The sequence below is a fragment of the Patella vulgata genome, chromosome 4, assembly GCF_932274485.2.
Source record: "Patella vulgata chromosome 4, xgPatVulg1.2, whole genome shotgun sequence".
Classification (NCBI taxonomy): Eukaryota; Metazoa; Mollusca; class Gastropoda; family Patellidae; genus Patella; species Patella vulgata.
The window spans coordinates 28,106,235-28,120,777 of NC_065882.2; the positions used below are offsets into that span (position 1 = coordinate 28,106,235).

Here is a 14,543-nt window from a genome sequence, read left to right on the forward strand (position 1 = left end):
TTGTTCTCTATCCATCTCTCGAAAATGTGGGCGTATCCTGCCTGGCAGCCGCTGGTTAATCTAATAATCCGATGTAATTCAATTGTACGTCTGTTGGTAGTAGAAGTATGAAGCTCAGGGTCTGTGCCAAGTTCTTTGATAATTTGGTAGTCGAGGTTTCGACTAGAATGTCTCTGTAAATTGACGTGAGAGGCGACTGGGGTGTCTCTCCTGTGGGTGATATAAGCGTAGTATTCCATCAGCCTAATGCGGAATAGTCTCTTGGTTTCGCCTGTGTATTGCTTAAGACAAAGATTGCACGTAAGAAGGTATTACATTCTTGCTGTGGCAGGTCCAGTTGTTGGGACATTTATACATTTTGCCGGTTTGGGTGGAACGGAACGTAGTCTTTGGTTTAAGTGTGTTACAGTATTGACAATTGTCTAATTTGCATATAGTGTCTAGGTATGCATAACTTTTTCGACTGACTTGAGGTTTTAGTGTGTGGTTTTTAATGGTGACTGAGGTTAATAGATCTTTTAGGGAGGGGTTCCGTCTAAAAGCTGTAAGGCAGGGAAGGGGGAAAGCCCTAAGGCAGTCCTGGGAGCTAAAGAGAATGTGCCAGTTGTCCTTAATAAGTTTGCTGATATATACCAAATTGGGTTGGAATCCGTAATAAATACCGGGTGGGTGGCCTCGACGGTGGTTTTAGGAGTGAGGAGATGAATCCTCTCAATGGAATCGGCTTTAATTCTGTTGGATTTAATAATATCTCTTGGGTAGCCCCGTTGGAGATAATAAAGTTCCAGTTTGTCTGCATGTTTAATATAATCTGTGTTGCTTGTGCAGATACGTTTGATTCTAAGGAATTGGCTGTAAGGTCCCTTACGTTTGATGTGTGGCGGGTGGCATAATGTATAGGAAAGGTAAGAGTGTGTGTCTGTGGGTTTACAGTAAAGGTCAAATGAGAGTGTTTTGGTTGCAGGGTTAAAGCTAACCATAGTATCTAGAAATGCCACTTGGGAAGTGGAGTATTCAGCTATGAACTTAATGGTTTTATGGAAGGTGTTCATAAGTTGGAGGAAGTCTAAAAGTTTAGGCTTACCATGTGTCCAGATAAGAAAGATATCATCTATATACCGGACAAAGACTTTGGGTTTGAAAGGTACTTTGTCTAACATAATTTGTTCTAATTCGCTAAGGAACACACAAGCAAAGCTGGGGGCTACTTTAGTCCCCATGCTAGTACCGCCTATCTGGAGGTAATGTTGATGATTAAAAACGAAATTGTTTTTTGTAAGTACAAGTTTTAAAAGTGCGATAAGGTATGTGGCGTGGATTCTCCAATTAGGTTTATTTGTAAGGATACTTTTAGCTCGTAAGCCTTCGTTAGTAGGAATGTTAGTGTAAAGGGAAGTGACATCCATTGTGACACGAAGGACATCGGTTTCTCGGGTGAGGTCGGTGTCTTCCAATTTTTGAATAAAATGTGTGGTGTCTCTGATGTAGCTAGGGTATAAGGGGACGAAATGTTTTATATGTTCATCTATGAAACTACTAATGAATTCCGTAGGGGTTCCTTTCCCGCTAACAAGGCAGAGTTGGAGAGTTGTCTATTGGCTTGAAGGATATAATCGGATTTGTGGAGGATTACAACAGCTGAGCCCTTGTCGGCTTTTTTGATGATAATATCAGGGTTTGTTTTAAGTTGGTCAATTGCCTCTCATTCTTTTTTTTAGAGAGGTTGTTCCTTTTAAATTTGATAGTCTCTGTGTTGAGTAATTGATGTTTGATAACTCTAAAGATTAGCACCTGGGTTGGGTGTCCAGGTGCTCAGTGGTGCGAATCCTTGGTCCAATTTGGAGTGAAAGGAAGGGGGTGTGACTTATGACGGGCGGATGCGGTCACAATGGGCCATTTATATGACTTACTAATTCCATTTATATGACTTACTAATTCCATTTATAAAGCTTTATAATTAATTACTTACTTAGGCACGTGTGGACGCTGAAACCCATCGAAATGGGTGACTGAATTGAATATTATTTTCATAGTTTGATAAATAATTATGAAACTACGTAATTATTTATCAAGTCTTATAAATCCATTTATATAACTTAGAAAATAATCGGCAATCTCCGTACTTCTTCGTTGAGTCGGCCAATTGGCCAATCAAATCCCTCGTTAAATATAGCGGTGTTTTACCTTTCATGGCGGCTATTGTAAACATAAAATGACGAGAATAAGTTTTATGCATGTTTTAGTTATCCTAGCGTCAATTTACTTTGCTAAGGTCACCGCTCCCCCTCCACCCACCGACCGGGGTAGTTCTTTTCACAATTTCTTGCGAGTTTGCCGAAATATCGTGTCAGATGTTGTGCGGCACGCGTGGGCCCAAGCCCTTGAAGACAACATACCCTCATCCTGACCATGGTCATCTTCTGCAGGAAGATTAGTGCGTTCGAATTCCATTAAAGGAAAAAATGTACGAATAAAATGATGTAGGCCCTATGACACCGACGCACACAACTCGAAAACCGCGGACGGGAGTGGGAGGGGCTTGCCATTCAGTAAGACGACCTGTGATTGGCTGGCCGAAGCATCCTCGGGAATTTCCGGGCAGATGTACGAACTTTCCCGAATATTTAGTTCGTTAGATAATTCATTTATAAGACTTAGAAAATAGATTTATATAGCTACCATATTATTTAAAAGATAAATCATTTATCAAGCTATGAAAATAATATTCAATTCAGTCACACGCTTCGAGGGGTTTCAGCGTTCGCACGTGCCTAAGTAAGTAATTAATTATAAAGCTTTATAAATGGAATTAGTAAGTCATATAAATGGAATTAGTAAGTCATATAAATGGCCCATTGTGACCGCATCCGCCCGTCATAGTGACTGGTGATTTCGCTAAGTGGTAGGTGATTCTCATTTTACGGAATAAGTTTCTTAGATCTAGTAGTGTTTTACTAAGATCTGTCCCAATGTTTAGGACGGAGAGTTGTGGTGTGGTGAGCGTCACCTTTGACAAATTGACGACAAACGACTTAGTGTAATCTTGAGAAGTTTTATTAAGACAAGTATTACTATTTTGGTTAAAATTAAGGTGTTTTGCTATTTCTTGGACCATGTGGTTGATCTTGCTTTGGTTGAGTTCGGTGTTTGGAATCCTTCTTTTAGAAGAAGACCTGGATCGGTATCTTTTATTGTTCTGGTTGAACATGGGTGCCTGTACTGTAGGTCTACAGGGTGGGTTGATTAATGGCCTTTGCCGAGGAAATTTTTCCCTTGGAAAGGGTCATCTTTTTGAGACTCGAGTGTGAGTCGAGTGTATCGAGGTTGAAGTCTCGATTTACCCGTGGAGATTTCTCGTTCAATAACTGCCGAAATGGCTTGTTCTGCTTCCTTTAGTTGGCTCAGGTCGCATAAGCTGGTGAGCTTGGACCTGGCTTCTTGCAGATCTTTGTTAATCTGCTGGCAGGTCTGCTCTAAGTGTTGGATGTGGATTTTGATCATTGTAAGGCAGTATTCCTTGGTAGCGCGGGCTCTGAATTCAACGACTTCAGAGTTGTAAATAGTGTTGCTAGTGTAAATTCTTGGCCTAAACGAAGTAGGTATAGTTTAAGCCGTGTGGCAAGATTCTAGAAAATCGCCTTGCACTTATAATCGAGCAAGTTTGCTTCTTGGATTCCTCACTGTTTTGTAGGCTGGAAGGATAGTATCAGGCAGATTAACTCCTTTAACCTTGGTAGATTGGCTGGTTGTGGTGAAATTGACTTTTTGTCTTTTTGCCGATTGGACTTCTTCCATTAAAGTAGTAATGGATTCCGAGTTGAACAGGGAGTCACGACTGCCCGCAGGGGTCATAAAATATGCCATAACTGGATAGATGGCGAGATAAGTAATAAGATAGGTAGAAATGGGCAATTCTTCCAGTTATCCCAAGTGGTTTAAAGTAACTAGTTTTGTTCGTATTGAAGTCTTCAGACTGATTAGACTCAAAAGTGAAGTTCTGTTTATACTATTCCGGGACGCTGGTAAATTCTTTGTGTTTGGCGGGGTTACCGGGGGTATTTTACCGGGGTTTGGTATATTTTGGCGGGGTTACCGGGGTTTGGTATATTTTGGCGGGGTTACTGGGGTTTAGGTAATAATGGTGGGGTTGCCGGGGTTGTTTTACCGGGGTTTGGTATTATGGCAGGGTTCATGATTTTGCCGAGTGCCAGGGTTTGGCATTATGGCTAAGTTCATGGTTGTGCAAAATACCGGGGTTAGGCAAGGAATAAGAAAATATGATACATAGTAGATGTGTCTGTCCTAAACCGAGGTTTTGGGTTAAGGCGGGGGACTAGTTTCGTTCGTATTGAACTCTTCAGACTGGTTGGATAGATAGGGGAAAGCAGATGATAATATAAGGGTTTGTTTTAAGTTGGTCAATTGCCTCTCGTTCTGAGAGGTTGTTCCTTTTAAATTTGATAGTCTCTATGTTGAGTAATTGATGTTTGATAACGCTAAAGAAAATTTCCAAGTTGAGATTAGCACCTGGGTTGGGTGTCCAGGTGCTCCGTGGTGCAAATCTTTGGTCCAATTTGGAGGAAAGGTAGGGGGTGTGACTGGTGATTTCGCGAAGTGGTAGGTGATTCTCATTTTACGGAATAAGTTTCTTAGATCTAGTAGTGTTTTACTAAGATCTGTCCCAATGGGCAAAATAGCAAAAGTTAGATATGAAATCAACTGAGTGGATCTGGAGACTAGCCTTATAAGCGTCCACTGCTATTTTTAAAGTTAAAAAACCCACGGTATAATAAAATATTAATTATTAACTAAGTAGGTCAATATTCAAGTAAGTTTCTCCTATTGAAATGAGGGGATTACGGTGGGTAAGACGCTGGCTCGCTAGCCTGGAGGTTGGGTGTTCGATCCCTGCATTGGCCGACAAAGTTCATCCAGATTTTTCCGGCGTTGTCTCCCCTTGTCAGTGATGCAGGACGGAGGGCCTGACAAGGACAGCTGTCTAGTCATTCGGATGGGACAAAAAACTGAGGTCCTGTGCACACATTGGTGTGCACGTAAAAGATCCCTTGGCAGTTTGAGTTTGATATAAGAGTAGGCGGTAGCTTCACTGCCCGGGCAAAATGTGGCGTATGCCCATCTTCACTAGCCCAGTTTAAGAGCAAAACAGTAGGACGTTAAACCCAATTCACTTCATTTCATTTCCTATTGAAATGTCCTTGATTTTATAGACAAATAATTAAAATTTTGCCTTCAATTTTTGATATTGTGTAGGGCTAAATTTTTAATAAAAGATCATCTCAAGGTCACGTGGGCCACAGACAGGGTTCTTAATCCATTTTGAAATGAACCGACCACGGTTAGGCCTAACGGATAGTCGTCTTTTCAACAACAAACATGTTAGTTTATGCATACTCTATTCACGTCAGTAATTGCATAATTCACTAATTGCATAATGTATTTGGGATAATAATAGCAGAAACTCCGCATAAACAAGACCTTAGTAATTACATACTTGCATTCATACATCGCTATAATATCGACATTTATAGTCATATTATTTCAGCAACTTGCATTGCATATTCCTACTTTTGGTTTCATCCAACTAAACGAAAGTTTTAAATTAGTAAAAACTACAAGTACATACAAATGTTTTTTTAAATTATTTTATTCGTAAGCACATGTTAATATATATATAAATAACAAAGTATATAAGTATATAAATAACAAAGTAGCACAAATCGGTTTCCGTGTATAGTCGGAACTCGGAAATATGCTGTACGGGCGAAAGGTCACGTGGCCAATTGTCATGATTCCGATTAGTTTATTTTTAGCATTACCGGTATACAATTGTCGGGATTTAATGCAGCAGGACTAGTTCGGATATCTGAGAGGATCTCTTCCTCGATTTCACTGGATATTAAAGAAATAAATTCACCACAACAGATAAAATCACGATATAGTTTTTTTGTCATTTCATGATCCTGCTGTTCTGTCAAATCATTCAATTATTGTTCATAATTTTCGATGGAAATGTTTCTTTTTGCTATGGAATACGCATTTCGGATTAACGCCCGGTTTGAAACAATTTCTATAGATTTGGGAATTAAACTCTTTGTTCTGTCATCGTCTTTCTTTGCTGCGCAGGTATTATCGTCAGATTAATACGGTCTTTTATTGCCGATAATTTGGTTGACCTATATTGCACGTGGGAGGATCTCCGGCTTTTGGAACTTGAAGTTCAAGTTCAACGCCGCCATCACTATCTTCAGTTAAATCTTGTTTACGTTTCCTGGTGTCATTCTGCGAGGTGTTCAAGTACTTGGCATGATTACCTCAATTAAGTTGTTTATTTATGAAATAAGCCGAAGGTATTCATTGTAATGATTGACTCTTTGATGGGTTTCTTAATCGACGAGTAATAATTAACTCTTTGTAATCGGCCGAAAGTCGATTGATTTATGATACCATTAGTGGCCGGTTCATTGTGTTAACAATCGGCCTGAGAATTAATTCTTTGTAAATCGGCCGAAAGTAGATTGATTTGTGATACCTTAGTGGCCGGTTCATTGTTTTACCAATCGGCTAGATTAAAGATCAATCGGCTAAAGCCGACAAAAAACAGCCGATTAAGATCCCTGGCCACAGGGTCAAGTTCAAGGTCAAAGTAAAGTTTTTTTTTTGTAAAAACATGTTACAAAAGATTAGTTTTTTAAAGGAGTAGGTCAATATCCGATAGGTTTCTCCTTAAAAAATAATATTTTTATGTTTTAGGTTTAATTTTAGCGTTTTGTTTTTTTTTGTGAACGCGGGGCACAAAAATTATTTTTGAATTGAAATATATCCAAAAGCCTTTATTGTCCCATGAATGTTTTTGTATTTTAGAGACATTATGTAGGTAGTCTTGCAATATCACAAAAGAAAATTATGGGATACCCAAAGCTTTTGGAGAAAATGACCATTGAAAAAAGCTCGAAAATTCATTTTCGCGCACTTTTGAGTCATGATACTTTGGTAAGCCAAAGGTATCCCACAGGTTTTTCACTATTTTTCATCTCTACTCATAGCAGTTAACAAGAACTACCCAAATAACCTATGGGTAACCTTGTACTTTGTTGTAATTTTTCAGTTAAGTTCTCCAAAAGCTGTTTTTGAAAATTTTCAAGCTCTCATATCTCGGCAACCAACAAAAATAATGATTTTTTTTTTTTTTTAGAATTGTGATTGTAGTACTAAATGGTACATTATGTTGAAAAATTAGAGAATTTGAAGGTTAACAAGAACTACCCAAATAACCTATGGGTAACCTTGTACTTTGTTGTAATTTTTCAGTTAAGTTCTCCAAAAGCTGTTTTTGAAAATTTTCAAGCTCTCATATCTCGGCAACCAACAAAAATAATGATTTTTTTTTTTTTTTAGAATTGTGATTGTAGTACTAAATGGTACATTATGTTGAAAAATTAGAGAATTTGAAGGTTAACGACCTTGCCTGAATCTTACAGAAAGTGGCTCTTAACCATTCTTCTCATCAGGAACAGGCCCCAATAAATTGGAAATAAATCGAACAGTCCGCACTCCTGCGATTTCTCGTCTGTATAAAACTGTCTGGTCTCTTCCATGTTTAATTCCCTTATCTTCTAATTCTTTCTGAATACGGTTTAGATGTTTCACTGCATAGGAATGGTAGCCCAGAAGAACATGAACCATACAATAAAATCAGTAGATTGTACTCCTGTCTTTCTCAATATCATACTCATCTTTCCACTCTGTAATTTGGTGATTAGACAACTTTTCATTGGCAGCCCTGTCAGACATAACATAAGAGAGCTTTCTTACAATATCCGTCACAACAGTCTGTCCACATGATGCAACTCCCGATAATTCTGTTTGAGTGGTGCCTGTTATAATTCGAGCAGTTTCAGTGGCAACATGTCGAAAGCCAAGGGGCAGCACATCTGAATTTGACAGTGTAAGTCCGGCGTCCACAAGCTCTAGAGGCTAAAGTTAATATCCGATTGACTTTAAATTTATGCACAGTGTTTAAGGTCATGAGACGAAGAAGCCTATTGATTTTCAGCGATTTCCGATAATCACTGCCAGAGTTATGGCCCTTGATCACTTAAAAAAATCTTGTGGACACTCTAGAGGATAAAAGTTAATATCTGATTGACTTTAAATTTATACACAGTGTTTAAGGTCGTGAGACAAAGAAGCCTATTGATTTTCAGCGATTTCCGATAATTACTGCCAGTGTTATGGCCCTTGATCACTTCAAAAAATCAAGTGAACGCTCTAGAGGTCAAAGTTAATATCCGATTGACTTTAAATTTATACACAGTGTTTAATGTCATGAGGGTAAGAAGCCTATTGATTTTCAGCTATTTCCGATAATTACTGCCAGAGTTATGGCCCTTGATCACTTCAAAAAATCTTGTGGATGCTCTAGAGGTCAAAATTAATATCCGATTGACTTTAAATTTATACACAGTGTTTAAGGTCATGAGATGAAGAAGCCTATTGATTTTCAGCGATTTCTGATAATTACTGCCAGAGTTGTGGCCCTTGATCACCTCAAAAAATCTTGTGGATGCTCTAGAGGTCAAAGTTAATATCCAATTAACTTTAAATTTATACACAGTGTTTAAGGTCATGAGACAAAGAAGCCTATTGATTTTCAGCGATTTCCAATAATTACTGCCAGAGTTAAGGCCCTTGATCACTTTGAAAAATCTTATTGACGCTCTAGAGGCTAAAGTTAATATCCGTTTAAATTTAAATTTATGCACAGTGTTTAAGGTCATGAGACGAAGAAGCCTATTGATTTTCAGCGATTTCCTATAATTACTGCCAGAGTTATGGCCCTTGATCACTTTGAAAAATCTTGTGGACGCTCTAGAGGTCAAAGTTAATATCCGATTGACTTTAAATTTATACACAGTGTTTAAGGTCATGAGACGAAGACGTCTATTCATTTTCAGCGATTTTCAATAATTACTTCAAGAGTTATGGCCCTTGATCACTTCAAAAATCTTGTGGACGCTCTAGAGGCCAAAGTTGATATCCGATTGACTTTAAATTTATACGCAGTGTTTAAGGTCATAAGACGAAGAAGCGTATTGATTTTCAGCAATTTCCGATAATTACTGCCCGTGATCACTTCAAAAAATCTTGTGGATGCTCTTGAGGCTAAAGTTAATATCCGATTGACTTTAAATTTATACACAGTGTTTGAGGTCATGAGACAAAGAATCCTATTGATTTTCAACGATTTCCAATAATTACTGCCAAACTTATTGCCCTTGACCACTTTGAAAAAACTTGTGACATTCTAGAGGCTAAAGTTATCATCCGATTGACTTCAGATTGATAATTACTTCACGAGTTGTTACTCTTAATCAGATTTTATAATTTATAAATGTTTCATTACCAAAAAAAGTAAAACATATGCGACAATACTTGTTGACTGCCCAGATGATTTAGCTGCTGTGGGTGTATGTTTTGTTGCCTGGCAACCTATCTTTTTTTTTCTTCTCGATGTTCCATCTTTGTGAATACCAAAATGTTCAGATGAATTTATTAAATCAGCATACATCTTTTTCACCAAGTAGTGGCCTTCATCAGAAACATTAAGAACAGTTTGTCTTTGGGGTAAATTACTTTTTTCTATTGGTCTGTGGACAATATGTTTAGGACACTTTCAATAACTCCGGGAATTTTATCACATAGCCACTTCGTACGACAAGAGCTCAAGAATGCATCGTCGGGAATCATTTGAAAATATCCCCTGTTCAGTCAACGTAAATGGAGGTACATGTACTTCACTCTCCTCCAAATCATAACGGGTGTTGATTGATGTGATTTCTTGTTCGAGCTTGTTTAACCTCTTCTCTTGACTTTCGTTTGATAGAACTCTTTTGTATTTTCTCTTCCAAAATACGCAATTGGTTTGTAATTTTCTGTTTTTTACTTGTAAAGATCTTATTTCTTTTTGTAAATTCAATACTTGTTTTTTGAGTTTCTTGAGTTTGTCATTTTTTTCTTTCTTCCCTGTCATTTACATTTCTTGGTCTATACTTGATTTTTAGGTCGACAAAAGATTTCTTCAATTTTGCAGATTTGTTATTAAGTCTTGATATGTATTTCTTCTTTTTTGTAATTTCACTATCTAAGTTATTGACTATAGAAAAGTATTTTCCTCTGCACCAGTACCAATATCTTCAGTTACCAAATTTAATGAAGAGAAACAAAATTTAGAGTTATCTAAGTTGATCCTTTCTGCATCTTTTCGTCTATGTCTCAAATTATCTCGCTTACTGTGCAGATCTTCAATAAACTTCTAAATTTCACTTGGGTGTACATTGTTGGGTATGTTGGCTAACTTTTTTATCCAACCTGTCCAAAGTTGTTAGTTGTATGACTTTTTTATCCTTTCCTTCTCACAAACCTCTCTATTAGTTAGATCAGGAACTGCAGGAAACTCACAACTTTCTAAATTTATTAAAGTAATGCCAACAGCATCAGCAAAACTTCCTATGTAATCTTTGGGTTTTTTCCTTTTTAATTTCACCATCTGTGTAAAGGAAAAATATTGATTAACTTAGTTAAATAATTATATTTTTTAGTAGAATTTATTATCTAACTAGTTAAGTAAGATAATTTTCTGTTAAATGAAGGCTAGGCCTAGTTCATGAGAAAAAAATTTTAAATTATTTTTAAAAGGTAGGCCTAAGCCCAAGTGGCCTAAGGTCGCGTACATAATAAACTACATTTGCAAGTTTTTGATAATATAATTTTTTAAAATTCCTTCTTCCATGACCATCAATGTTTTACTTAAGTTACAATATTGGTTACAGTTACAAATATTTGCAGAAAATGAAAGCGAATAATATGTAAACAAACAATAAGTTCAATAACAACATATGTAACAACAACGCATTTGACGTTATCGAATCGATGTTATTTCTTTGCCGTAAACACATCTTCAACTCGTTCGTTCTACAACCATCAACAATTTTATAAAACTTTACCAATTTCTACTTATAGTATAGATAATTTAATTGTCGTTTTAATGATGTATTTCATGATGGGTATAAATTGCATTTTGTATCTAAAACTCGAAAGAATAGCGGGCTGCTCAATAAAACTATTGACACGCTTGACATGGCCGCTTAGAACAAGTACGGTTTTATACTGACTAAAAGGTTTTTTATTAATTAATTCAGTGTATATAAATTAAGAAAATATTATAAAATACATACCTCTTCAAAAAAATTACGAGCCGCAGCACCAAAACTGTGTAAAATTTCGCTTCACAATCTTTGACTCTTCAATGTGTCGTCTGCTATAGAATCAATTTCCGTAGGGAAGTTGCATTGTCTTGTAGGAATCCTTGTCTGATTGGCTGCCAAATATGATCTCATTCTGACGTAAAATGAGAAAACCTGAGCTATTTTTAGGTGACTTGCTCAACGGAAAGACGGTACGCATTTTGACGTCATGGTATTTTCACTAAACAAAACGGGTCAACTTCCCAAGGGTATTCCGTGTCATCAATAAAAATAAAGTTGACATGTTTGGTATCATTAAAAAGTTAATTCTATTGTTAATACAGTATGCAAAATTTAGATGATTTCATTATTATTTGAGGTAGCTTTAGGCAGTGTCTTCTGCAGACAACTTTTTGCCAAAATAACGTTGTCATTCAGTTTGGCGTCACATCATTTGGTAATGCTACTTTAATAGCTCACCAAACGGCATCAGGAACTGCAGTCACGATGATCACATGTATTTGATATTCATGTCCATGAATCCCATTCAATTGTCGCTCCAAAATTTAACGTCAGTTACTACGGCCGTAGTATGCACGGCACCATATACGGTAATAAGATTCCCAGCGTTGATTGGCTGAGAAATGAGGGCGATCTATTGTTAAATATTCGCCGTGAATTTCAAATGGAGTTACGATATTAGTTGTTCTTTGTGTATAGAAAGAAATGGTTATTATAATTATATATAGCCAATAATGAATATAACGACAAATGACTGGCACCATTACTATTTCTGTACTTATACAGAGATGGTTTGGGAAATCAAGTATTATCCAACTTACCGGTAGATGGGCTAATTGTTTGGGTCGTCTTCATCTGTCACGTGGCCTTTTTAAACAAAGGACGCGTAAATGGATCTACGGCATGATAAAGCGTTTTAAATTCACTCGAAAATACTCCAATTCGGTGATTATGATTAGGCCAGTCACGTGTTAATTGGACCGTGATATGTATATCAGAGATATACTGTACAGATAGTGATATATTGTGTATAGATAATGTATATATTATGTGTAGTGCCTGTGACGTCACCAGCCAATCAACCGGATTAAGGTCGTAATTGAAAAATTGAAAAGCTTTTTGGCGTGTCGGATACCTAAACATTAATAGCCAAATTAATTTTAATGAGATTGACGTGAGCTTGCCAGAAAGGGGATACAGTAACTATTGGCTACACGTAGCGAAAAAACTTTTTGGCCATCTTATGTGGTCTTTAAACTTGATATAGATGTTCATTAAGTGAAGGAGCCACGGTGGCTAGGTGGGTAAGGCGCTGGCTCGCTAGCCTGAAGGTCGGGTGTTCGATCCCTGCATTGGCCGAGAAAGTTCATCCCGATTTTCCGACGTGGTTTCCCCTTGTCAGTGATGCAGGACGGAGGGCCTGACAAGGACAGCTGTCTAGTCCTTCGGATGAGACGAAAAACCGAGGTCCCGTGTAAACATTGGAATGCACGTAAAAGATCCCTTGGCAGTTGGAATTCGATATAAGAGTAGGTGATAGTGCCGCTGCCCGGGCAAAATTTCCCTCATAGCACACTGTATGGCGTATGCCCGTCTTTATTAGCCCAGTATAGGAGCAGAACAGTAGGACGTTAAACCCCATTTCATTTCATTTCATTAAGTGAATGTCTTGACTGAGTTCAATGATTAACATTTCGAGCTAAAGCTAAGAAATTTCATTGGTCGATGCTTTGGGACAAGATAACTTTGATTCTATCTGATAGAGTGATGACTGTTACTAAGTGTTAGTGTATAGTTGATAATCAGTTTGATAGCTTGATACTTTTGAAAAAAAATAAATGTGTGATTAATTAATGTGTCATCTATTTATTTTGGGATTTTGGCAGGGGACATGAGCGTCACTGCTGGCTTGTCAGATCTCAAAGCCCGATAAGCAGTTTATTTGCTTGATATAAATGTGCAATTAATTTAAGTTTCAATGACATTTAGTAATTGAACTGATAAAAGACTAGAGAAGCCTTGTAACATCACTCAGTAATAAGCAGTAATTGTATTCCATAGAATTGTGACCTGTGTATTTGAAATTAATTTATATGCCATTGGGATATGGAGGCTGAGGACATTAGCCTCACTGTTGCTTTGTTTAAATTGTTTTCTTTTTTCAATAGCAACCATTGTGGAATCATTTGTTGACATATTATAAAGAACAGAAATGTCTGGTAGAAGGACCATTAAATAATCTAAAGGAGAGTTTGATTCAGTTTAGTAAACCCAGAAAACTAGTCAACACTACTAATCCTGTAAGTTTGATGAATTCATTTAACAAATAGTCTTAAAATGATTATTTTAATTATAGCATCCTAGGAATACCGAAAAATTAGTCTGGTTTCTAATGGTAATTCTAGAAAGGATGTTTTATTCTCGAAATAATCTGAATGTTGTATTTTTAGGGTGGCCGATTCATGAGTAATACCATGTTTGATGCTAGAGAAGTTTTGATTCCTGGTAGTGCTTATGACAGAAGTAAGTCTTCTCTCTCTCTCTCTCTCTCTCTCTCTCTCCTTCACCCTCCCTCCCTACACACACACACACTCCACTCCAAAAGAAAACAGTGGACCAATAAACTAGTTCACCTATCCCAGTCCGTCACACTTTTTCAGACACAGAATTGCTCTGGCGACTCTGCTTCTAATTGAGGTAGAAACTAAATGCAACGGTCATTATATTAATGCCTTTATAAAGTTGGATGATGAGCATTTTTTTCTTTGGCTAAACAGAGATAAGCAATTTCATTGGTGGAGACTTTGGGACATACCGTGCACTCTGTCACATCCGACCTCTGATCATTCCGGCACTCTGTTACATCCGACACCATTTTCATGTCCCGATTTATTTCCTTATTACTTCAGCCAAAAAATCTCTGGGTAATTCGACCTCTGTACATTCCGGATTACGACATCAATCAGCCGTCCCATCATACGATTTCCATTGAATCGACACCGTATAATGCGGCCTTCAATCGGTGGGTGTGAAGCAAACACTTACCGATCAATTATCTGTGAGATTAAAACTGGATGGGTGTGAAGCCACAAAAGATTAATAAGCAATCACCAATCAGATATCTGTTAGATTAAAATTAGCTACCGTGGGTCTTTGTTGATTACTTTGATAATTTTAATCTCTTGTACGACAGTTGTGACTCAAGAATATCCACAAATTTTTCCCAGAATTCACAGTCCTAAAAATATTCCTAGCACC

The 14,543-nt window shown here is 37.3% G+C and overlaps 1 protein-coding gene across 1 annotated transcript in view; it reads left to right on the forward strand.

Annotated features, from left to right (window-relative positions):
- The window catches only part of LOC126819638 (regulator of nonsense transcripts 1), a 147,793-nt gene that overhangs the window by 106,112 nt on the left and 27,138 nt on the right, over window positions 1-14,543 (forward strand). Inside the window, exons 20-21 of the mRNA XM_050547777.2 lie at window positions 13,454-13,585; window positions 13,736-13,808. Of these exons, the coding sequence (XP_050403734.1) occupies window positions 13,454-13,585; window positions 13,736-13,808 (205 nt within the window). The remainder of the gene's footprint in view (window positions 1-13,453; window positions 13,586-13,735; window positions 13,809-14,543) is intronic.